Source organism: Sphaerodactylus townsendi, linkage group LG03, assembly GCF_021028975.2.
Source record: "Sphaerodactylus townsendi isolate TG3544 linkage group LG03, MPM_Stown_v2.3, whole genome shotgun sequence".
NCBI classification, from domain to species: Eukaryota; Metazoa; Chordata; class Lepidosauria; order Squamata; family Sphaerodactylidae; genus Sphaerodactylus; species Sphaerodactylus townsendi.
The window spans coordinates 55,917,684-55,944,377 of NC_059427.1; the positions used below are offsets into that span (position 1 = coordinate 55,917,684).

Genomic DNA, 26,694 nt, shown 5'->3' on the forward strand with positions numbered 1-26,694 from the left:
ACTTGAATAAATAAAGCACCTCCTGCTTGGCTGTTTACATGGGAGCAGCTCCAACCCAGGATTTTACAAAAGAATTGCTGGTTTAGCGATTTTTGAAAATCCCGGGTTGAGATAAATAAAACAGGGCAATTTCATTGGGGGGATGGGACCTGTGTGGTCCCGCCCTCCAAAAATGATTTGTATTGTGCTCTACACCTGTTATATTTGCCCTATGTGGAATCCACCGCTGTCCCCAATAAAGGAAGTTTTTCTCCAAGCCTATGAGCAACTCTACACAAAAAAATTGTAGGCTGCATGATGGGAGTTCAATAAACTGCTTTGTTCCATCTTTTACATTGGGTAACAGAAAAGTTAATACCAACAAATTATGGTGTATTTTTAACCAGTTATCTAATTTCTGTTGTGGTTGTGTGTGGTACCAGTGTTTAGTCAGTCTGTGCAGCTTTTGCATTAGTCACAGGATGTTTCACAATATGACCCGCACTGAGATGACATGTTTTATTTTTGCAGACCTCTTCCACATTGCACAGCCTCAACACTGGTATCATTTCCATAGGTTCAAGGATTTTAATTCCCATGGTCATTTCTTCACCAGGCTTTTACATTTTGGCTCCCCTCCCACCTCCCTGTTCTTCTTCTGGGTTATCCATTCCTCCATCCTTTTACCCTTCTCTCATTCAGCCTTTCCTGTGCCTAGAACAGGGGTAGGGAACCTGCGGCTCTCCAGATGTTCAGGAACTACAATTCCCATCAGCCTTTGTCAGCATGGCCAATTGGCCATGCTGGTAGGTGAAAACTGATAAGGGAATTAACTATTTATCTGGAAACGCAGGTCTAACCTAGAAGAACACCTCTTTCTTAAACTACCTTCATTTGCTGTCAGTTTTTAGGAACTAATTTTCACTTCTCCACCCATGAAATACCTGATATTAGACCTGCCCTGTTTGCCTACTTTTGTCTACGTTCTAGATGGAAAATGACCCCACCACTTTTCATTAGCATCTTGCTGAGTCACTTTGGTTGGCAGGAGCTGATGATCACACATCACATTCCTTCCCAGAACCACATTATGTCAACTTCCTGCTTAGTTACAATGACTGCTTCTTTCACCCACAGAGTTTTTAACAGACTGGAGATAAAGTCCTGTCCCTATAATAGAGGCTTAATGGGATGTTATTGATTAGGTGATTTTACTTACCTCTATGCTATGAAAACCAGTGGCTTCTTTCCCACTTCCACACATGCTCTACAAAATGGATTTAGGATTTTTCTCCATGCAACCCCATTCTTCCATCATCAAGGCAAAAAAGGATTTTTTTTTCTGCTCCTCTCATTTCTAAGCTGCTTTTTGGCCTTGTAGGAATGGGCCAAATGCCTAAAAATTGTATTTAATATCAAGGAATATAGAGTTTGTATGAACCAAAGATTGTAAAATCAAAATGGCGTTTCTGTGTATACAGGCCAGCATGGTCACACTGCATGTAGCAGCTTGTCCGTGGTCATGCAGGCAAGCCAAAGATTAAATCATTAAGATCTTGTCACTAAGGGCGTGACAGAAGACATACATTTATGACTTGTTTTTCAGAACTAGCTATATGGGCAATAAAGAGGACAAATGTTAGACTAGAGAGAAGGGATTTGATTAGTTAATTGAAAATGTGTTTTTCTGTATATTTAATGAACACTGAAATGTTAATGAGAGATTTATATTTACTGGTATTTTACTATAATTCTATTCTAGTAGAATCACATTGTATAATTGCTAAAATCATGTTTTAATCTTTTAAAGTGAAACCATTTTAAACCTGGGGAAAGGGAACTTTAGGATTCTAAGGATTGTACGTAAAATCTGTATACCCTGGAGAGATTTCTCTCTGGGAGCAAACTTAGAAATGTTGGAAAAACTGGTTATCTTTGAAAACCCGAAAGACAGAATTTCAGTTTTCATGGTCCCTTTTCCTATGGGCAGGGGGACCCGAGGAGAAAACATGCAGCTGTAGTTTGTGTAACAGAAATAGGCAGACTATCCAATTGGATTTTAAGGTTCATGCTTGTAGCACATGAAAGGGGAATGATTATGTGGGATACGTTTACAGGTACGATTATATGACATACGTATTCTCTGTATCTATAAAACTGAAGTTTTTATCTAGTTAAGGGGTGACTCTTCCAGAGAGTTACCCTGTGTGTGAACTATCACATTCAGCACAGTAAAATTTATCTTTTGTATGGGAGGATGTGCCTCTCTTGGAGGGGACACCCTGGTCAGATACCTATGCTGTCCAGTAAAGCTCTCTTCTTTTCAAACTTTGATTTCTATGGGTTTCTTTCCTTACCATTCCTTATGACACACAGCTGCTCAGGCCCAGACACGGGGTCTGGCCTCACAGCCTATACAGATTAAAATCTGGCTACCTGAATGATTCTTCTCCAGACACACACAGGTGGAATAGTACATGAAGGGTGATTTGGAACAGCTAGAGGCAAAGCAGCTAGAGGCAAAGGGGTTAAGAAGTCCCTCTACATCCTCTTTCCCACTGGCAGTCTTCTCATATCTATGCTTTATTAAATGGAGAATGTTGCTTATACCTGATGTATAATGCCCAGGGTAGCAATCACATGATGTTGACTCTCCATCAGGAAAGGATTTGGCCATTTAACTTACAGGAAAAATTCCTGGTGGGTCACTGTGCTGGAGAGCTGCTGGCAGGTGGGAGCAAGCGAAACCAAGCCCCAGTAGCTCTGCTCAGCATTACATGGGCCATATAGCCTGGGTAGGCCCAGTGATGTAGCGCCCACAAGGAGGGGGGTGGGGCGCAATGCCCCAGGAGGAGCAGCGGCGTAGGTGTGGCTGGACTGTCGAGGGAGCATGGCAGGGGCGTTGCAGGGTGTTCTGGGGGCGTTCCAGGGCGGGGGCGAGCAACACTGTGGCAGGGGTGCAGGGCGCGTGTGCCTCAGGCACAGTTTCCCCTTGCTCCACCTCTGGGTAGGCCATTTAGAGTTCCCAGTCCACATCTGCTCTCCATTTCCTGAGGGAGGTACTCTTATATTATTGATATAAGATACAATCTGAATACCAGTTCAGTTCCTGACATCTGTAGCTAAAAGGATCTCAGGTTCAAAATTCTGTTACCCAGAAGTGAATAAAACAGGTTCAGAGTTTGCAGCTTGAAATTACATCATCTTTTAGCTGACTACCTGATATACATATGGCTATCCTATTTAGAGACACTCTAAAAGTAAGCAAAAGCAATACCTTCCAAAGTCTTCATGCATCCCTCCAGGACAAGATAAAAATGCTATTTTATCATATCTCCTGCAATCAACATTACTCTGATACTAAATAAGAATTTAAACTGATTCAACAACTTTGTCCCAGACATAAAATGGTGTATTTAATGAAACACATTTCTTTTAGTACGTTTTGCTTAGGCTTCAACCTGAGACAGAATTAGTACTCTGTTTTTATGATAATGTTGTTAATTTAACGCTTGACTTAGGAATTTTACTTTAAAGCAAACTAGGAAAAAACCCTTTTTCCCCCTTTCTGCCAATATCTCTGATGATCTGACCTTATATTTTAACCCAGACTATGGAATATCAAGTACTTTATTTAACAACTGCTTTTGCAATTCAATCATCTACTCCATCAATTTTAGACAGATTTTGCTATAAGTTATCCATGAAAGCTAGAATGATTTGTTTTTACATTACCTTTTTATGCTAACACTCTGAAAAGCCTTGCTTTGAATTTTTGTGTGCCATTTATTTGTCAACATATTTAGAAAAGGAATCATTGGAGTATGAAATGGACTCAATATATATCAGGCAAGTAATCCATATAATGGTATCTCTGAAATATTTTTCGACACTCATCTGTGCAGTTTACAAGTTAATTGAATTTTTGATTATGATCATGTATATGGACCATAACTCCCATTATTGTTAATGAGAATTATAGAGATAATTCCTGCCATGGGTTATTGAAAATGCAATATAAATGATTGCAGAAAAACATAAAAAGATTTGAAAATCAGTGGGCTTAGAAGGGTATAACTCTGTTTGGGACTGCACCAAAACAAAATTCACAGCTTTCATTTTTTTTAAAGAAGAGCGTCTGAAGTCTCTTGTGTCACAAAGATATACAGGAAAATGTTGAAACTTAATTTTTTTACAAAAAAAATGGAAGCTGGGAATTTTGAGAACCCTATATAAATAAAACAATATTCAATTATTATTTTTTAAAAAATAATAATTCAGATTCTCCTCCCAGAGGTGAGAAAGGAAATGGTCACTGCCTCAGTCAAGTCTCATGGGAGTTCAGGTGGTCACCAGCCTCCCCACTACTTTCTGGCTGAAGGTTTAGGCTTTTCTGCCTTCAGAGCAGGGAGAAGCTTTTATAGGGAAACTGTTGGCTTAGTAACTGTTTGGTCCTTTCCCGTTTGAAATGTTAGGGACTCTGGGTGGAGGCCATTACTACTTGACCATGGGCAAGATAGATGGCAATTAACAAGTGTTTCCATTCTTTCTCTCTCTATGTAGTATATTCACTGTGTATATCTGTACTAGCGGTACCCGGCCACGCATTGCTGTGGGTTATTGTGGTGAAATAGGAAAGGAACAGTAGCCCCAAATCAATTGCAGAGGACAGCAGTACATGCTCATGGAAATGTGCAGGCTGATACTGTGTGATGTCATTGATGTGTGTGACAGCATTCCTTGGGGGGGGGGGGGAATGGAAAGACACACATCTAGGCTGGCTGAAGCCTACACACCTGGAAACTGAGGGAAAGGTTTATAGTTCAAAATGAACCCAGATCCAAAATTCTGAGGAGGCTCGGTGCATCCCCTCAGTAGGGGAAAAAAGCCTTTCTGAACAGGCCTTCTCAGAATCCAACCCTGGTCAGTTCAGTTCTTCGGACTGCATTGTAAGCTCCACACTGTGTTATGGGGTGCCTCTGCTATGATCAAGTGCATGGAAGCGCGGGAACAAACTGAAAGTAAATCCATACAAGACAGAAGTGATGTGAACTGGTAAGGCTAATGTTCTAGAAGAGGGCTCTGCAAACTGTGGCTCTCCAGATGTTCATGGACTACAGTTCCCATCATCCCTGCCACTTGACCATGCTGGTAGGGGCTGATGGGAATAGTAGCCATGAACATCTGGAGAGCCACAATTTGCAGACCTCTGTTCTAGAAGGACCCCCTTGGATTGTCTTTTACAGACAGTTAAAAGTTTGGTGTCCTTTTCATTTACAAAACAAACCAGTTGGCATTTTTCCCAACTCAATTTCCATAGAAATGAGCTCATTAAAGCCCAAGCTCTAATAACCACAGCCAGAATTTGTTTCAAAGTGTACACTTCTGCTGTTTTCACACAAGTTTATCTACAACTATTTTCCTGGCACATACTAGATAACTGCTTCTTAGCTGCTCAAAACCTTGGATTTACTTTTCAAATTCTTGACAGCCCAGACTTCCTGAGCATATGTCTGACTATCTGGGTCCTGCTTACATAAAGAACATAATACCCAATCTCTTCTTCTTTTAGCCTCTCTGCCCTCCTTTCTTCTTGATAACAGCATATATATTAAACAGCATATATAAGCGACAGGAATAGTGTCACCTAAGTATGTGTATTATAGTATATACTAGTGTTATTGTGTAAGTGGTATTATTCTGACTGCTTAAGCGTGCTAACTATTCCCCTCAATAAAAGTATTTCTTTTCACCATGTCTGAGGTCTCATTTCTTCTTGAAAACATGTTTAAGGAACCTTGTTACTTTTCCAAAGATCCCAACATTTCATCTTATGTTGGTCTTCAGTCAGATTAGGGATAGTTCTTATAAGCATACCAGTTAGTTCTATTGGATTCCCTTCTTTTTCCAAGCTGGGTATAAAGTCCAAGTCATGAGGTTTTTTTGGAATGAAAGATGATAGACGGAAAATTTTCTTTCTTTCACTCAAGCTACCCAAGTGCAAAGTTGCAACCTGGAAAGTAGGAACCTCTACATGGACATACCTAAGGCACACATATTCTGATAGCTCACAGTGACCAATAGTCTGCCAGAATATGGCATAAATTATTTTAGATTTCTGGAAACTTTGCAAGGCATAATTGCTTGGGAAAACTTTTGATTTATGATGAATACAGAAGGATTTCTGCAATTGGCAATGATACATTATTATGGTTTGTGGTTTGGGGGGAGGGTTGTTTTGTTGTCATGGTTTTGTAATTGTCATAGTTTTAAACATCAATCTAAAGTGAACAAGTCCTTTTCTGGAAGAAGGTGATTTACAAATTTCATACATAAATAAATAATGGAATGTCTGAAAGTTGAAATCATATATTTCCTAGAAACTGACTCTATTACCCTAAAAACCAACCATCTGCAGTCTTTCTCCATGTAAAGAACCTCTTTTTCTTAAATTCATTATTTTGCCTTTTTTAGAAAATGCGCAATACATGGTACAATTCATAATCACTGACAAGCACCATGACTGACTACTAAACACATCTATTTAAATGCTGTAATTATTGGTTGGCACTATGCTTGGTGATTCAATAAACCTAAATCACAGAAAAACCTGAAAAAAGTCATATCTGCTTTTATCAGGTTTTTCTTTTACAGATAAAAAACCCAGGTTTGTTCAAAAAGCTGATACATTATTTGGCTTTTTCAATCTCCCTCCCTCCACCGCCATTTCCCAAGCTTGGGGGAGGGGCTTGGGAGCCAGCAGAAGGGATAAGGGAGAGAAAAATCTCCATGCAGGGCATATGGAGTATCTGTCCCTCACCAATGCTTTTCAAGCCCTGGGTGGCTTGGAAAGCAAAGGATGGGGCGGGGGGAGATGTCCCAATCCTGCATGCAGGATCCCTTCCCTGCCCCTGCACCTTTACCAAAAAATTGCAGGTAAAAAAAACCCTGAATCTGAAATTTACTGATACATTGTTATCAGTGCTCAAGTCTGGTACATTTGGCCATTTTAATCTTATTTAGAGAATTTGAGTTGATCACAGCTTTGTTGGAGGACACTACATCTCTCCTGATAGTGAATATAATCAAGCTTTCCTATTATGCAAGCTTTTAGTAACAATAATGTAATCAGTAGTTGCTCATTAATAAGAAGGTATATTCAGCTAACTGCCTGTTAGTTCTTACATATGCAGTATGTATTTGGATGTTGAGAACTGTTACAACCTCTAGCAATAGCAGAATGCATGACTGAACATAGTTTTAAGCATGTTAAAAGCAACTGAGGCTGCAATCTTAAGAGCACTTTTTTGGGAATAAATCTCACTGAATGGAATGGGGCTTACATCTGAGCAGACTGGCTAAGAATTGCTCTCTGAGTTCCTAACAAAATTTCAAGTTTATAAACAATACCAGAATAGATATTGACATTAAAATGAATAAATAGTTCAGTGCCCCATAAATGGACTGGAATGCCAGTGAACAAATGCTGTTAGCCAAGGATGTAGGTAAGGGGGGGGGGTTTCTCGGGTTCAACCCCCCCATTCATGTCCGAAGCTCCGCCCCCCGTTTGTGGGTTTTAAAAACATTTTTAGTGTATTTTTGGTTTTTGGCCTGCAGGGGATGCATTGTTTGGGCTAGCAGCACCAAACTTTCAGGGATTGTTTGGGGGACTCTCCTGGTGATACTACTCAGGTTTGGTGAAGTTTGGTCCAGGGGGCCCAAAGCTATGGACTCTCAAAGGGGGTGCCTCTCATCCCTCATTGTTTCCAATGGGAGCTAATAGAAGATGGGGGCTACACCTTTGAGGGTCCATAATTTTGGACCACCAGAAGCAAACTTCACCAAACCTGGGTGGTATCTTTAGGAGAGTCTCCTAAAGATACCCTGAAGGTTTGGTGCTTCTAACTTAACAATTGCACCCCTGACAGCAGGTACCCCTCAAATTTCCCCAGATTCTCCTTTTAAATCCACCCCCTTTGGCATGGATTTAAAGGGAGAATCTGAGGTCATCAGTTTAGAAGAAGAAGAAGAGTTTGGATTTATATCCCCCCTTTCTCTCCTGTAGGAGACTCACAGCAGCTGCGGGGGGGCACAAAACTCAGATTCTGCACTGGGCTCCATTTTCCCTCTATGCTTCTGCCCAGAGGGGAGGGCAGAAGGAACTGCCAGCTGCCGGCTGGGAGCCCAGCTGGTGGGGGGCAGGGGAGGGCAGGGGAGTCTGCCATCCCCAGCCTCGGAGAGCTGCTTTTATAAGCGCTAGGAAGGGGGCGGGGCTTGGGGAGGCGTGGCCATGCCCTAGGGGCAGGAGGAGGTGTGGCCCCACCCCAAACCCCCCATAAAAAATCTATACCTACGTCCCTGCTGTTAGCACCTGAATAAAGGTTTTACTTTTAGTTCAATGTTCAATGGATAATATAGTTCATGATGAACTTCACTTTTTGCTTCCCTGAACATAAAAATCTTGCTCACATAGGAGTTTATGCAATGCGTCTGGGGAAATGAGTGTTAGAAGTGATTCAAATATTTACAGATAGGCTTGGAGATTCAGGTGCAATAAATGGATACGACCAAAATCGGCTGAATATGTCCTGCGCGAATATGAACGAATCTGAATGCAAGGTATTCAGGCTTTTTTTGTATTTTTGGAGTTTTGTATTTTGGCCTTCAGGGGGTGCATTTTTAAAACTAGCTGCACCAGAATTTCAGGGTATCATCTGGAGACTGTCATCATGATACCACCCACGTTTAGTGAGGTTTGGTTGAGGAGGGCCAATGTTATGAACCCCCAAAGGGGTCCCCATCCCCCATTGTTTCCAAAAGGAACTAATAGTAGATTGGGGCTACATCTTTGAGGGTCCATAACTTTGAACCCCCCCAAACCAAATTTCACCAAACTCAGGTGGTATCATCAGAACAGTCTCTGGGTGATACCCTGAAATTTTGGTGACACTTGATTTAAAAATGCACCCCTGACAGGCACCACCCCCCAAAACAAATTTGCCCATATTCTCTGCTTTGCAGTGCTTTGGCTCCCTTGTAGCCAATGAGGAATTTCTGAGTGTGTAAGCAGGCTGCACATTTTTGAAGATAGAGGCATCAGACTTTCAAGGTGGCTCCAGGAGGCCCTCCTAGTAATAGCATCCAGGCTTGGTGAACTTTGCTTCTAGGGGTTAAATTTTATGGGCCCTCAAAAGGCTTATTTTGTTTTCCCGCTCGTGCATGTGAAGCCTGCTGGCTGTGTTCTCTCAGAACTCTCTCAACGCACTCCCTCCCACCACCTCCAGAAGCAAAGTTCACCAAGAATGGATGCTATTACCAGGAGGGTCTCCTGGAGCCACTTTGAAAGTCTGGTTCCTCTACCTTGAAAAATGTGCAGCCTGCTTACACACTCAGAAATTTCCCATTGGCTACAATGGAGCCACTTCAGAGCACAGAATCTGCCAGGCTCTTCAGCAAGCTCTATGGTGGGAAAAAATAACTTTTCCCACCATAGACTCCAATGGGGCTTGCTGTTATGCCCAGCTGGGTCTGTGGTAGAGGTTTCAATGGGGGGCACTCTGGTGGGGGTCTTGCTCTGGGTAGGGGCACTTATTTCCTGCGGAGCTGCTGGTGTGAGTCTCCTGAAAGGAACCAGCCAAATTTGCTAAATTTTGCTTGGGAGAAGCAAATTCTGTGGGAACCCAGTTGAAGGTGAACCTGATGCCCACAGCATTTTCCTCTCCCAAGCAAACTTTAGCAAAGTTGGCTGGTTCCTTTCAGGAGACTCACACCAGCAGCCCTGCTGGAAATTAGGTGTGCCTACCCAGAACAACCCCCCCCCAAAGGCTGCCCCCAAATATCAAGCACAGAACCCCATTGAAGTCTATGGTGGGAAAAGTTAATTAATTTTTACCACCATAGAACTTGCTAAAGAGCCTGGCAGATTCTGGGGAATTTCTGAGTGTGTAAGCACTGGCTGCACATTTTTGAAGATATAGGCACCAGACTTTCAAGAAAGCTCCAGGAGACCTCCTGGTAATAGCATCCAGGGATGGTTAACTTTGCTTCTGGGAGGAGGAGAGGAGGGGGGCAGGTTGAGAGAGTTCTGAGAGAACTAAGCCAGCAGGGAAATTTGGGGGGTGCCTGGTGTCAGTGGTGCAATTGTTAAGCTAGCAGCACCAAAATTTCAGAATATCCTCTGGAGACTATTCTGATGATACCAACCGAGTTGGTGAAGTTTGGTTCAGGGGGGCCAAAGGTATGGATCCTTCAGATGGACCCCATGTCCTGTTAGCTCCCATTGGAAACAATGGGGGATGGGGTCACCCCCTTTGGGAGTACATAACTTTGCCCCCCCTGAACCAAACCTCACCAAACTTGGGTGGTATCATGTCTCCAGATGATACCCTGAAATTGTAGTGCAGCTAGCTTTAAAAATGTACCCCTGCTGGCCAAAACACAAAACACACCAAAAATACAAAAAAAATCAGATGGACTCGAATTTTTCGGGTATCCAACTATGTTATTTGTCTTATAATACAGATAATGTTATGCCCGAGTAAATTCGAATCTGAATTTTACTAAATTTCAAGGGTATTGACCAAGTCCATTTACGATGCTGAAGGCTGAAAATGGCAGATATAATCATAGAAAGTTAAATTAAAAACTGAAGCTCAAAATCCTGAATCCTAGAAATCTGAATTCTTCAAGGTCTTCACAAAATGAATGCAATCTATAACACATATATTAGATTCATATTTTTAAATTTTAACTACTAATTCTAATTTAGTCTAATTTAGTTTTATAAGGAATATCTTTGATCTACATCAGCTGATGCAGCAACATAATGCTTGAATAAGTTGCTTTACAAAACAGAGAGAGAATGTAGTATTGTCAGAAATCTAATGGATATACAAGGTATCAGGCAGGCACCCAGATTTTGCAATTTGTGTTGTGCTCAAAACCACCCAATAAATTACCCTTCCCACTTTTATTGTATACGAGTGTCTGTTCTCCTGTATTTACAGGTAATTGCTGCAGTCTCCAAAAGAAATCAAACACTGCACCATTGACATTACAGCATTATAAATCAAGGAACTGCAAGAAGCACTTACAGTTTCTATAGTAGGCAATTAATCCAAGGGAGTGTCCATAAACTTTGATATTGATAAACTGGCAGATGTTGTGCTGAAAAAAAGATCACTGGATACCTATCCTTTTACTCTGGGTCAGCCATTTATTATTTGTGTTGCATGTTTTGTCTGGCCAGGCCACCTTAATGTAATTCCAGAAAACAGAAGAAGCATCATTTTAAAAATCTTGTTCTCAATCTTAATCTCTCTGGTATACCTTTTACTAAGGCAGGAGACCTGTGTCTAAAATATATCCCTTCAGACTGTAAGTGGGGTAAGGGTCACATGATAAAATGTCCCACCCGCTAATTCCTAAAATAAAAATGCTAGAAATACTCACAGCAATTATGTTAAAAAAATCATCATCTCCAAGGGTATCCAAAATAGATGACACAGTTTGCTTCGCAATTGTCAGACGGAGTCCTTTCATGCTGCCACTGACATCAACTAAAATTACTACATCTTTAGGAGAAGTGGCTGCCTGAATGTACCTGGGCCAAGAGGGGAAAAAATGAAAATTGTGCTCATAAGATTTTAGCTGTTAACTGTCTTTGAAATTCTTAGTGGGTAATTGTGACCTACCATTTTCGATTTCTGCAGTCAAAGGCAATGACTCCATTTTCATCTGGCTCCCATTTAATACCTGGAAAGGGGGGAAACACTGGATTATTGTGAATTAAAATGTTTGTTCTAATGTTTGGAAGTGAAGTCTGCTATTTTTATTGATCAGGCTGACTAAAAATGTGCCTTGCTAAAAACAATTGCTGCAGCCCTGTTGTAGAATCTTTTTGAGGTGACCAAAGAATAAGGTCAATTTCCACAATATATTAGTCCACATAGAGAGCAGGACATTAGAACTCCACATTAAAAGTTTTTTAAGCAATAGTGTTATTTCTTGGTTTTGCATATCACAGTACGTGGAAAACATTAACTGTAGTTTCTTACTGATGACATTGTCCCTTTGTGGGACAAATTCACATTTTGATCACAGAAAAATTTGGATGGGGCACCCCCCTTTGGAGTCCATAACTTTGGACTCCCTAAACCAAACCTCACCAAACCTGGGTGATAGCATCAGGAGGGTGTTCCCAGCCTCTGCTGTGGGGCCCGCTGTGGCTTCCCTCTCTGACCATTACAATAACTGCCAGAAATGATGACCAGGGACCAGCAAGGCTGATAGCATCTTTCTCACTTAAATGGTAAGTGTGTTGTCTCTACATGTGCAAAAAATGCTGTTTAAAAAAAATCAGGAGGATTTAACACTCCTTCCCCATATTGTTTTATTTACATATTTTTTTCCTAAAGCCCCAGGAGGTTTCCCAAATCCGGTGGGGGTGGGGGTGTCAGTGTGCACTCTATCTACAGATTTCGGTAGGGGGCACACTTGGGAATCAGATGTATAAATTTGTTTATTTGAAACATTTTATGTTGCTTATAAGCTAAGAAAGCTCTCAAGTTAACGTGTACACATTAATTAAAATGAGATATAAATAATAATAATAAAAAATAAACCAATAAAAATGTGCTGCTCTCCAGAATTAAAATGCAAACAATGTAAATAGCCACACAAAGAATATTTCCCTGCTATTTCTCAGTCAGAGAATAGGGCTTTAAATTACATGGCTGTATTAGACTACTTTAATTAAAGACTGAAACTAATTGCATTGAAAATGCTTTCTAGTTTTTGAGTAGCTCACTGCCACTCTACATCTTCACAAAATAATATTGTGCAATTTCAGAGTTAGTGGATTGAATGCTCCCTTGTCATAAACTTTCAGCCCAAGCCAACAAGTTGTAACAAATTGAAAGGCTATAGTATTATTAATAATAAGAAAATTATGTGAACAAATCTAAATATTATTATTAATAATAAACTTTATTTGAAAAACCCTACACTTATCATTAATATTAATAAAAATTATATGAAAAAGGAATAGACTCTTCTCTTCCATGATAACAGAAACATTGACTGTATTAATTACCCAAATCAAAAATTCCATTCAAAATTCAGCCTGTAAAAATAAACTAGGTTCTAGGTTCTACTTGATCCTCTGTGATCCTTTTTATTACAAGATCTACAATATTATCAAAACATGTATGAACAAATCTCCCAATATTAAAAAAAAGCAGCTGGGGGCATTTGTATTGTACTGTTAACCTCTTTTTCCTAGTTTTCTCAAGAGAACCATCCCTCAACCTATTAGCCCTGGAACAGAAAAAAGTAAGATTCACTACAGGTAAGACTTAATGTCTCCAGCCCAGCACTGTGACCCTATAGAAATTCTCCTTTAAGATAAACACACAGAGAGCTGAGTATGGATCTCCCATATAATCTAGTTTGATCCTTAGACACGCATGAATAAAAGGATGCAAAATTCATTAATAGCCTAAACCAAAGGGTGGGGGTTTTTTTTGGTAAATACCAGTGAATAATGAGTGTCATAAATGAATATTTGGCAGCACAGAATAAATGGTGTAATATTAACTTTATTTTTTTAAAAAAAGAGCTTTAAAATTAACTGTTTTATGTCATTCATTTTCACTTATATGGTTTTATTGCCACAGCTGTAGAGTCAGCACTACTGCAGCCTGAAGTCATGTTTCCTAAATTCCCAAGAAAAATTAAAACTTCCTTTCTATTAAGAATTCAAATGCTGTGGCAGCAGGATGGATGTCCTAAGGGTTTCAGCTGTTTCCACCAAGACAAAAAAGTGCTGTCTATGAATGTCTTTGAGTATATGCAGAAGCTCATAATGTCTTAGCTCAGGACCACTACAATCTGGAAGGAAGAAATTTCAATATAGAGCAAATATTTTATAGAGTAGTACTTTTGTTGCAGCAACAGCTGGCTAAAAAGGAATATCTTCTGCCAGCAAATACATTTTTCTATTTCTCCAGCAGTGCCTTCTTCACTACCTCTGTGTGTGTGTGTGTGTGTGTGTGCGCGCGCGCGCGCTGTCCTAGCTTAGAGTTTGCTGCTCTTAACCACTACACCACACTGGCTCACCACTACCATTTCAAGTGTACATTACTGCTGTTTCAAGGCTGGAAAGAAAATCGAATATAAAGGGACTGCTGGTCAGGGTGCACGTCCTACAGTGACTGTACTAAAGTGACAGTGAATCACCAGTGAAAATTCACCATATAAGTGAAGCTCCATATAAGACTGGGGATCTATGATGTAGCCTAGCTAAATGAAGCAGCTATGAAATGGTCTGATGTAGATTGGAACAGTAGTGTTTTGAAAGGGGAACTTAATCCTTTTTCCTTATACCATTTTTCTAAGTAGTCCCCTAAAATGCTATAAATCCTGCTAAGGAAAAATACAGATTCCAGGTATTCCATTCCCACCCTTCACCTCCCGACAACAGAGCTAACAGCAGCCCCAAAAATAAAATATGTGAATGAATGGCTGTCTTCCCCACTCAATGTCACCAGCATCACAGACCCAGTCCACATCAGTGATCTTCTGCAGATGCCAGTTTATTTTCATTCCCTTTCCTAATACTGCCAAGCATGTCTACTCTTATCACTATTGCCAGACAGTGTCGACATTTTCACTGAGCTTTCCACTCCAACCTCGAGATCTCTTTCAATCTCAGTCTCACCTAGTTCAAACCCCTTCAATATATATTTAAAATTAGGATTTTATTTGTTCCAAGAGGCATCATTTTACACTTAATATGTAGCAGTGGCATAGTGGCTAAGAGCAGGTGCACTCTGATCTGGAGGAACCGGGTTTGATTCCCAGCTCTGCCGCTTGAGTTGTGGAGGCTTATCTGGGGATTCAGATTAGCCTGTGCACTCCCACACACGCCAGCTGGGTGACCTTGGGCTAGTCACAGCTTCTCGGAGCTCTCTCAGCCCCACCCACCTCACAGGGTGTTTGTTGTGAGGGGGGAAGCATCACAACAATGATGCTTGTGATGCAAGGAGATTGTAAGCCCCTTTGAGTCTCCTACAGGAGAGAAAGAGGGGATGTAAATCCAAACTCTTCTTCTTCTTAACAATACTGAAGTTTATTTTGCCACACTGCTCCTTATTCACCCAATTTAGAGAGATCCTGGTGGAGCACTTAACACTACAGCTCAGTTTTCACCATCCTGGATAATTTGGTGTCCTCTGTGAACTGCTCACCCCCAGTTCCAGAATCATGATAGTTTCATCCAGGCATAGATCAGGTTCTTATCTCCTATTATCAGTCATACAGATCATGCAGTTCTCAGCTATACAACTGATCCCACACTTCATCAAATGAGGATGGTGAATGACACATTCATGGTATTGTGCATAGAAACCTCTCTCACACACTGCAGATGCAGTAAGTCAGTGATGGCGAACCTCTGGCACGGGTGCCAGAGGTGGCACTCAGAGCCCTCTCTGTGGACATGCACTCACAAAGTTTGTCATGTGAGGGTGGAAAATCATCCCCCCCACAAACACATCTAGGCTGGCCTTGGCCACTGAGCACGACGTGCGTGCACCACGTCGGGCAGGGAGGACTTGGCTGGCAGACCTGATGCCTGTGCTCTGGGTGGTTGCTGCCCGAGGGGGGGGCACAGAGGAGGCAGAGGTGCTAGAGAGGCACAGAGAGGTGTGCTCAGGACTTAATGGCTAGAGCAGGCTGGCCCCTGCTCGAGCAGGTGGGGCGGAGGAAGAGGGAGCCAGCCGGTTTTTTCTAAACTAAAACCTCAGCATTCAGGTTAAAATGCTGGGTTGGCACTTTGCGATAAAGTGAGGTTTATAAAGTGGGGCTCCCTAGATATGTGCCTTATGCTGCGTTGTGCATTGAGATGGGCCAAACAACTCTAGAAACCTTGGCATGGATAAGGGCCATAAAATATTGGCTGCATATACATTTTCTAGTGGGATCCAATAGCTATATTCCCTCTCTGTTATCAGATCACTTTATTTCAGAATGGTATACTTTGATCTTTAGAAAGGTTGAAGCTATTGGTTTCCCCTTGGAATCACTCCTTATGTTCACAAAGGTGGAAGCCTTCAGACTAGTTAAGAATAGGCTCTTGGATCTTGATTTTCATAATTTGACTTGTGCTGCCAAGACAACCTGTTCTCCGACTACATTATTAATCCCATGCGAGCGGGGAATTATGGCAGCATATCTTCGTCTGCTGATTAATCCCACCCAGAGGAGAGCCTTGGCTACTGCAAGATGTAATGTGCTGCCATCAGCTCTGCTGGAGGGAAGATTTAAGAATATGGAATGTTCTAAAAGAGTTTGTTCATGTGATAGGACTACGGTTGAAACACTTGACCATTCTTTGTTTCTATGCCCTAAATACAATAAGATACGCATGAAATACATGAATTCCATTTTCTTGAAATGTTCTCAGTGGCATGAGTGTTATAAGATACCCAATCTCCTGAACAGCTCTGATGTGCTCTTTTGTGAAACTGTTGCAAATTTTATACTGGAAATTAGTAATTTTAGCAATTTTAACTGTATTTCTTAACCTTGTTTTGTTTTAAAACTTTGTCCCGTTTTATATGCCAATAAAGGCTTGTGTTGTTGTTGTGTTGTTGTTGGGTTGCAATTTGGGCACTCAGTCTCAAAAAGGTTCGCCATCACTGCAGTAAGCGAATGGTTAGGTCCAGTCTAAGTCAGAAGCAATTCTTTACAGAGTCTAAATTTTCAATTTTCTTTACTAGAAAAAAAAATCTAATAGAAAACAACCAGACCCTGTCAAAACAACAAGAATAAGAACAACAACAACCTTTCTTACCTGGATATTGTCTAAAAAAGCCCTTTGCACTTCCAAAGTACTGCCATATGAGGGAAGGGTCACGATCAAAGTTGTCAACAAATATTTTGTTTAACGATTCAGACCAGTAGACTCCATTCACAATAGCAGGGTCTGTAAAAGAAGAACGAAAAGGAGTGAAGAACCTTGAGATGGGTAATTCATATTCAAAGACACTTATGAAAAATGGAGAGCTGCCAGTTGAGATCCAACTATTGTTGGAAATTTGAGTGTGATGAATTTTACCTGGAAGCAAAGATTGGACAAAAAAATATAGCATTGAGAAAGGGGAATTGAAAGGTGACCAAACTACTTGAATTTATATCAGTTGTCTGAATGCTACATCCGTAAGAATATGCCCAGGAAATTTCAATAAAGGACTCTGGAAGTAATGGTTGAACCAAGCTAATAGAATCCCCTATACTACACTGGATAGAAGAAGAGAATGAATAGGAGGGGTCATTAGTTTCCCTCTGAGAAGTAGTAGGCAGTCGGTTGGGTATCTGAGCTGCTAGTTCTGCAGTTATACAAGCCCCCAGCCCCGCCCCACCCCACCCACCCATAACTTGTGAGGTAGGTAGGGCTGAGAGAGTTCTGAGAAAACTGTGACTAATCCAAGCAGGCTTCATGTGTAGGAATGGGGAATCAAAACCGGTTCTCCAGATTAGAGTCCACCACTCTTAGCCACTGAACCACGCTGGCTCTTTGAAAACAGGATGTCTCTATGGATGGATCCTTATTCTGATCCAGTTAAGCTTTTCCTTAACATGTCAATCTTAAATTAATTGTCTTACAATAAACTTCCATTCAGGGACGTAGGTATAGATTTTTTATGGGGGGGTTCGGGGGTGGGGCCACACCCCCACCCGCCCCTAGGGCATGGCCACGCCTCCCAAAGCCCCGCCCGTGGCCTAGCGCTTATAAAAGCAGCTCTCCGAGGTCGGAGATAGCAGACTCCCTTGCCCTGCCCTGCCCTCCCCTGCTCCTCCCCTCTGGGCAGAGGCATAGAGGGAAAATGGAGCCTGGTGCAAAATCTGAGTTTTGCGCCCCCCAGGCAGCTGCTGTGATGCTGGAATCCACCCCCAAACAGCATCACTTTCAATGGTGTTTAAACTAGAGAACCCAAATTCTCCTTTTAAATCCACCTTAAAGGGAGAATCTGGGGCCCCTAGTTAAAGAACATTGAAAGTGATGCTGTTTTGGGGTGGATTATCCCCCACCCTGAAACAGCATCACTTCCAATGTGGCGTAGTGGTTAAGAGCAGGTGCATTCTAATCTGGAGGAACCGGGTTTCCCTGCTCGGCCACTTGAACTGTGAAGACTTATCTGGGGAATTCAGATTAGCCTGTGCACTCCCACACATGCCAGCTGGGTGACCTTGGGCTAGTCACAGCTTTTCGGAGCTCTCTCAGCCCCACCCACCTCACAGGGTGTTTGTTGTGAGGGAGCAAGGGCAAGGAGATTGTAAAGCTCCTTTGAGTCTCCTACAGGAGAGAAAGGGAGGATATAAATCCAAACTCTTCTTCTTCTAAACTGAGGACCTCAGATTCTCCCTTTAAATCCATGCCGAAGAGGGTGGATTTACAAGGAGAATCTGGGGAAATTTGGGGGGTGCCTGCTGTCAGGGGAGCAATTGTTAAGCTAGAAGCACCAAACTTTCAGGGTATCTTTAGGAGTATCTCCTAATGATACCACCCAGGTTTGGTGAAGTTTGGTTCAGGGGGTCCAAAGTTATGGACCCTCAAAGGTGTAGCCCCCATCTTCTATTAGCTCCCATTGAAAAAAAAGGATGGGGCACTCCCTTTGGGAGTCCATAGCTTTGGACCCCCTGAACCAAACCTCACCAAACCCAGGTAGTATCATCAGAAGAGTCCCCCAAACAATCCCTGAAAGTTTGGTGCTGCTAGCCCAAACAATGCGCCCCCTGCAGGCCAAAAACCAAAAAAGCACTAAAATGCTTTAAAACCCACAAACGGGTGGGCGGAGCTTCGGACATGAATGGGGGGTTCAAACCCGAGACCCCCCCTTACCTACATGCATGCTTCCATTGATCAGAGTGAAGGTCACCCAGTAGGCTTCATGTGTAAGAGTGGGAAAACAAACCCAGTTCACCAAATTAAAGTCCACCATTTATGTGGAGAAGTGGGGATTCGTGCCCAGTTGTCCAGATTAAGGTCCACTGCTTTGATTCACTACACCACATTAAAGCTAAAAGGGGCAAGCTAGAAGGAACAGAGGCTCACCATATTAGTTAAGAAACAACTACTTCATCCTGTATAGATCATTTTAACAGTAAAGATTGGCCCTCTCCAAACAGACACTTTAAAACCTCTTGAGGCAGGAAATAAAATGTTTCCATGGAATTCCACATTGTTTTTTCCCAAAAAATGTTTTATTTGCAGGCTCAAAACATTTTAAATGAATGACCTTTTAAAATGATTCTTTAGTTGAAATGTTTAGAAAATGACTTCATTTGCCTGTGCAGGCTTTTTCAGATGTTTCCCTTGCCTCTTTGCAGTTCCTCCTTGTTGTCATTTTCTCAGCTCACTCCTTGCCCCCTTTTTTGAAAGTTTTTCCTTTTGGTTTCTTTATTTTTTGGGCACAAATTATTGAAGGATGGACCACAGAAGGTGCAGAGAATTGCAGCACCCCGCTATGAAGTATAGAAGCATCATTTGGACAACATTTTTAAGCAAAAGGGAGAAATAAGGGAGAAATCGCTAAATGGCAGCCAGGAATTGTTTCAAGCAGATGGGTGTGGACATACAATGTGGTAAAGACTGTGTGTGTTTTTTACAAACGTTTTCTTGGATTTGTATGGAAAGGGCCATCTTCTCCCCAAGTCCTCCTTTCCATGTGTAGCTCCAGAGGGATGAGGTGAATGTCAACTACAGACAGGGCCTTTTCTCACTTCAATCAATCAATATCTTATTTCGGTCAAAGACCAGAAAATATCAGAGCCTTTTCTCACTTAAGAATGTCTTCTCTCCTGGCACCTACTTTAATCAAAACATTTCTTTTAGCTGAGGCCGTTTCCGCATGGCCAATTAACGACAGCCTGGGGGCGGTAAAAACGCCGCCCCCAGGCCACCGTTCGCACAGGCGCCGCTGCTGCAACGCAGCAGTGGTGACCTGAATGCGCTTCCCTCCCCCCAGGGCGGCGTCAAGCCGCCCTAAACAACAACCCTTTAAAGGGTTGTTGTTGGGGAGGGAGCGTCTTCCCTGCGGCGCGGTGCGAACCGCGCCGCCGGGAAGACGCTGTTCCCCCTCCTCCCTCCCACTTACGGTGTCCTCCTCGTCGCCTGCGGGGCGTCGCAGCCCCGCCCACACTGTCCTCCGACCTCCAGGGGTCGGAGGGCAGCGTGGGCGGGGCTGCGACGCCCCGCAGGCGACGAGGAGGACACCGTAAGTGGGAGGGAGGAGGGGGAACAGGCGGCTCCATGCGGAGCAGCCTGCTGTCTGCCGGCCTCCGCTTACTCTTGGCGGCATGGGGGCGCAAGGAGGCCGTGCGGAAACGGCCTAAGTTTTTAGTTGAAGCATTCCATAATTTGTAGCGTATTTTATGAACTTTTAATGGATACTGTTTTAGGATGCTGAATACTATTTTTTTGAGTTTTTATGTTCTAAGTGAGCCTTTAGCTTGGCTTAATGTTGCTCCTGTATACTTTGTTTATTTTATTGTAGTATTGGTTTTACCTTTTGACCTGAAATAGGTATGCAAAGAGGCAGCATATGAATTCTACAAGCAAACGAATAAGCAAGAACAGGTAGATATTCATTATGTATTTAGAAAATTCACAAATGTAATATATTTATTACCGATGGTGCATGAAGGACTTGCTTCCCAGCACCAACAACTTGAGAAGTATTACGTAATGGAACAGTGGGGACCCAGGCAATCAGTGGGGCGATCAGGGCCATAAAGGCTTTCCTCAGCAATAAATTACTCATATTGGAGGAGTGGAGTAGTATTTTCACTACAAAGCAATACTATCTAATAATGACCCAGTTACACTTCATTTTTCATTTTCATAACCTTTATTGGCATAAGAAGCAACATAACAATAATACTGGTAGGAAGGAGTGGTTAAGATCGTATTGAAATAACAATACAGAGAAATTTTGCTACACAACAATTCAGTTCAATCCAGATTGGTACCAATATAATCATAGAAAAGAACAAACAATTCCTATAGAACTCTAGATACAATTTGAAAAGGTAATTATTGAAAATAATATTTTTAAAAATCCATAATACCTTAATATGAAACTATAAAGTATAGTCTAACACATGTTCAATGTCCAGGCATTTGACACAGCAGTTCCAGTGACTTGTAAAATAATGGCTGATTTTGAATTACATAGTTTAATGGGTGATCTCAGTGGAGTGTGAAAGAGGTAAATTGTTTTCTATCCTAACATTCATCAAGAACTGGGGGTAGGCATGGAAAGAAAAGCAGTGAAAAGTCTCAGCTACATATCTTGGAACTAAGTTATATTTAACTATTGATGTTTTACAAACATAAAAGCAGAATACTGTTCATAAAACTAGAACAGTCAATATTTTAAAATGTGTTTCTTGCCATGGCATACTTTTCTAAATATCAGAGGACATTAAGAAAAATAAAATCAAGCAGATAAAGATGTACTGGGCTGAAACTGGGTGTCTCTCAACAATGGTCCATTAATTTTTTCAGCCTGGTTAAAACAGCAGGTTATGTCGTTTGGAAAGGAGAAAGCTTACTCGTTGTCACATTTCCATCCTTATGAACATCTGAAAATAATATACAGTTGGGTCATCCTTTTTATGGCTCATGGGCCACTAATGGCCAAGATTTTTTTTCATCCATTCCCCCCCCCCCCACAAAAAAAGAAGTAGGGTTGCATTGACTTAAGAGGTGGGGTTGGGGTGAGTCTTTTAAGCAATTATAGCAGCCCCTCTTTGGCAGAGCTTTTGAAATGCTTTGAAGATCTTGACCAGAGGCAGGGTATTGCTCTGTTTAAGAGATGAGAATGGAACTGTCAGTTCCAGCTCTAAAGAAGCTGTGGTTCTGAGGAAAAACCCACTTACAATATAGGTCTACACTACTTTGATAGATATGGCAGGTACATACATATAAAAGTATTAGGAAGCTGTAAGCTAAAAGAAACAGTACCCATTTTATTTTAGAAAAAATTGATCCCTATGTCACATTCTTTATTTCACCTGTGCCCTATCCAATTTTAAGTCCACTTCACATGATTTAGATCCTGCCATACGGTTTTCTAAAAAACCCAGAATATTAGGGAAACTATTCAGAATTCCATGGGCATGTTTGTTACTATAGGGAATTTCTTCATGTGGTGACAGTCTCACGTAGTCTCTACTACTTAGGCAAGCAAACTATAAAATGCAAGACCTCTGAACTGCAACTCTTCTCTCCCCCATCTCCCCACCCAATTTAACCAGACTTCCATTTACTGGAGCTGACAGATGTCCAGTGGTTAGCAAATATGGTTCCTCAGAAACCTAACATGGGTTATGGTTTGAACCAGTCTGTAACTCTAGCTTGGATTAGTTTGACTTTAACTTTCTGCAATAAAGCTGTAACTCGAAGTATGAAAATTATATGTGTTTAGTCTAAGGCTTTTGTGGCTGGAATCAGCTGGCTGTTTTGGGTTTTCCGGGCTGTGTGGCTGGGTCTGGGAGTTTTTTTTCCCAATAGTATACTCTTGATTTCTATATAGCTTTGCACGTAATCATTGATACTTAAGAAGATACTGAATTATTTGAGAAGGTACAACAATATCACACTTTTTAAAAATTGCTATGATACCATGTAGTGGCAAAATCAGACTGCATAAAAACATTCTTGGCTTCTTGAAAAGTGTTTCCTGATTTGGCTCTTGCAGAAAAGTTTCCTGGCAACAACCTTTGCAATAAAATTAGAGCCTTTTCCCTCCATCATCTTGACAAACATGCCACATGTACAATTTGTTTTTATGCCATTTCTGCAGTTGCTATCAGGATCTTTATTGATATTTAATATAAACACAGCCTTTGGACAAACAGGTACATTGACAAGAATGTGAAATATAATTGCCAGTGAACAGTCCAAATACATGTAGCAATTATGGAGCTGTCACACATATTATTGACCAACCAAAGCAGAGCTGAGGCAAGTCTGAAAAAATACAATGGAATAGAATTTACAACATGAAATGGAGCCCTCTGATGGCAATTCTTGGACTTTTTTCAGTGCATGATACTCAGTGCTCGCAAGCAGTATGAACTGCAAAAACAATTTGATCAGCAAAGCAGGTGTTTTCTTTAAGCAGTGCAGTTTGGTGCTCTGACCTGGATAGCCCTAGGCTAGTCTGATCTAGTCATATTTAATCAGGATCAGCTCTGATTAGTATTTGGATGGGCAACCTCCAAAGAATAACAGGGTCATGTATCAAGGTAGGCAATGACCAATCACCTCTGAATGCCTCTTACCCTTAAAAACCCTTTGGGGTTGTCAGAACTCAGCTGTGATTTGATGGTACTCACAAAAAAGTGCAGTTTGAATTCCAGTTAACTTTACACGCTTATGTAGTATTCTTCATAGAGTCCTCTTTTTTCCTAGAGTTTTCATGATGACTTTCCTGAATGATTGCAAAGAAAATTAAAATGCCATACCTGCAGCTTCTAGCCCCTGGCTGGCAATCCTTTTTTTGAGAAAGAGAGAGATTTCTGCGAAGCTATGACAACTCAAATATGAGCATGTTGCAATTTCCATGTAGCTATGGCTTTGCAGACATCTCCCTCAAAACAAAAGGAATAAAACATATGCATGGAATCACCAGGCAAAACAAACTTTATTTGTGTACTTTTTACAGTGAAATCATGCATGGGAAGCCTTCACCAAATGGTGAAGGCAGGAGGCTCCTGAAGAGGGCAGAAAATGGTAGGTGCAAATGCAGTGAAAATGAATGTAATGAAACTATAATTTCTGTTAATATACAGATGTTGTTTTTGAACAATTGTCTCAGCTGTGTAAACCTGAGCAGGTACCTTATTCCTGGCCTGCAAGCAAAATTGAAATCACAGTAACAAGAGACTCACCAGCCTGGGACACACCAGGATGTTATTGATTTGCCAGGGTCTGGAAAACAGGGACTATCACTGAGCAGACACGGACAACTGGTACGCATGAGTCTGCATCATAAAATGTTTCTCTACTTTGGCCTAAGGCTGCTCAAACTTTTTCCTTGAGGTTACGATTGGTGATTCTTATTCTTTTTTTCCTGTATTTCCAAATGTTTAGACCTCGCGAAAACCTGAAAACATCCTAGCCAGCACATGTAATTTTGTTCATGGTTTGTGGGCTTATTTGTTGCATCTCTGACATATATTGTGAAGTTCATAAACTCTCCAATGCAAACTGAGATCTCTAACCTGCTGCATTCAGAATCTCAGTATATTTTTTGGACCCAAGACAAAATCAGGCTGGAAATAGCTCTTTATCTGTAACACATAGGGCTAATTCCAGTGCTAGAAAAACAGAGCCACAAGTCACTTCACTTCTCTGACTAAATGTGCAATATGGGAAGGATTTATTAGCTTATCTATAAATGAACCAGGCATGAACATGCTTAATTATTTCCAGACTTGGCATATCCTTGTTTGTCTCCGGAGTAAACATATAAACTCTTCTCAAGCTGTACATTTAGTCATAGAGAACATGGCAGTCTGGGAATAAGCTCTTGGGGCAAATCTTTGGTGTTTCGTCTATATAGGAAGTGGAATGAAAAAGCTAAAAGGTCATTGGTGATTTTCAGATATAATAGGAAATGGTTGATTTTTTTTTAAAAAAAAAATAACATTTTAGTTTTTGTAACTAGAGGGTCCTATGATTGGACTGATGATTAGTTAGAACCATAATTCTGTTAATACACAGGAGATCTAACTGTGATCAACAACTTCATCACAAATCGAAGAAGTCATGGATAGGTGCTAACTGAATTCCTTTGCACTTTAGAAATAATGAAAAGGCACCCCCCCACACACACACATATATATACACTTTTTGCAGGTACAAAAACATGAGTCCATCCTTCCTTGACTTGCGTATTTTGGAATTAACTATTTTAAATTAGATTTATAAGGACCTTTTGCAAATATTACTATTAGTATAGTAATTACTAGTGCTCAATAACAAATATAACCATCTACAGCTGAAAAAGATGGGGGCCTAAGAATACTAACCATGTATTAATTACATCCTGATTAAGTGCTTTCATGGGTCAAACCGGGGCTGTCTGTGCAAAATTCCAGATGTTCAGGCAATTTACAGTGAACTAGAAACATTTCTAAAACTCTTGCTACTGATTCCAGTGAATGTATGTGCAGCTGTGTATAGCTGCTATTCTTTCGGATGCCTCAAAACCCAACTGTGTGTGTTGCTGTCACAGTTTTCTGAATATATCAACATAATCATGATGAAGTATGTCTGGACAACCTTGTCTGACAATTTATCCAGGCTCATGAACATTACAAATCGGTGTCTGGGCAATAATTAATTCTGTTCCATTTCATGCTATGATTAGAACAAAGAACATGTGAACGTTTAACTTTTAACTTTTTATATAGGCTGGTCATTAACCCTCACTATGTTTTGAGAACTAAGAGAGAGCTGATAGTGCTGTACACTGAGGATGCTTCACTTAAAACTAGGGATAAACTAGCTTCTAGGTGAGACATGGGGATCCTCAGGAATTACGGGTCATCTCCATATTAAAGAGATCATCCCCTAGAGGAAATGGGTGCTTTGGAGGGTAAAATCTATGGCATTGATTTTCTCTACTGAGGTTTCTGTCTTTCTCAGGCTCCACACCCAAATCTTCAGGAGTTTCTCTACTTAGAGCTGGCAACCCCACCCTCATGACCCGCTGGTGACCAGGGGGAACTTTACCAAAAATCCTTCCTCAAAATTAACTTGCTATAGCTAGCACATTAGCCTTGGTTTACCAGACTTTAGAAAACTGTTCTGCAATATCCAAGAAAAGATAGCAGAAGTTTTTTTTTTACTTCCCCAGACATCAGGAGTTGAACACAATCAGATCAACACTTTTTAAAAAAAATTGATGCCCAGTGGTAAGATTGTTCTTTAGAGAATATAATCTTTTCATTAACTCCTGTGGCTCAGGGTCTCTCATGCACCAGATAAATTCAACTTACACAGTAGTGATTTAAGAAATTAAAAAATAAAAACTTGAGACTTAGACTGAACGTGGTGGTTTAATTACCTACACGAATGATGCAGGCTATGGACCACTTCCTCAGTGAGTAAAGGTTTCTCCTTTGTTACTTTTTTTGTATCTTACTTATTTTGCACACATACACAACAGACAATCCAACATGGGAGGGAACGTAACTTTGCTATTTTTGTACCTTAAACAGAAAGCTACAATATTCCTTTCCAACTGTATCACCTACAGACTGAAGGTGAGAAAATGTAATTTGAAAGCAAGTTTCAAATTGCTTTGGAGAAAGATTGGCTCTCATATCTCTTCTTTACATAGAGGAACTGTGCAAAAATATTATGAATCTCCATTAATTTCTTACTTTTTAGCTGGGCATGTATATAGAATTCAGAATTATGAAACACTCAGGTTAAAGTTGTAACCTAAATATTTACTATAGAGTAAATTATATTTAAATCAGTAAACTCATTTCACAGTTACTCTTGAGAAAACTCACTTAAGCTTGTACTTTTTCTTTAAAATTCTCCAAAATGTTTAATGCACATTGCATGGAATTACAAAATAGATCTCATATTATACATTCAGTTGAATTCAAACCCAAATGCCTCATTTC

At 40.9% G+C, this 26,694-nt stretch overlaps 1 protein-coding gene across 5 annotated transcripts in view; it reads right to left on the reverse strand.

Annotated features, from left to right (window-relative positions):
• The window catches only part of CACNA2D3 (calcium voltage-gated channel auxiliary subunit alpha2delta 3), a 707,732-nt gene that overhangs the window by 370,930 nt on the left and 310,108 nt on the right, over window positions 1–26,694 (reverse strand). For all 5 annotated transcript variants that reach the window (XM_048490851.1, XM_048490852.1, XM_048490850.1 and 2 more), the window contains exons 6-8: window positions 16,835–16,966; window positions 11,673–11,733; window positions 11,431–11,581 (exon numbers count right to left, since the gene is read on the reverse strand). In XM_048490851.1, the coding sequence (XP_048346808.1) occupies window positions 11,431–11,581; window positions 11,673–11,733; window positions 16,835–16,966 (344 nt within the window). The remainder of the gene's footprint in view (window positions 1–11,430; window positions 11,582–11,672; window positions 11,734–16,834; window positions 16,967–26,694) is intronic.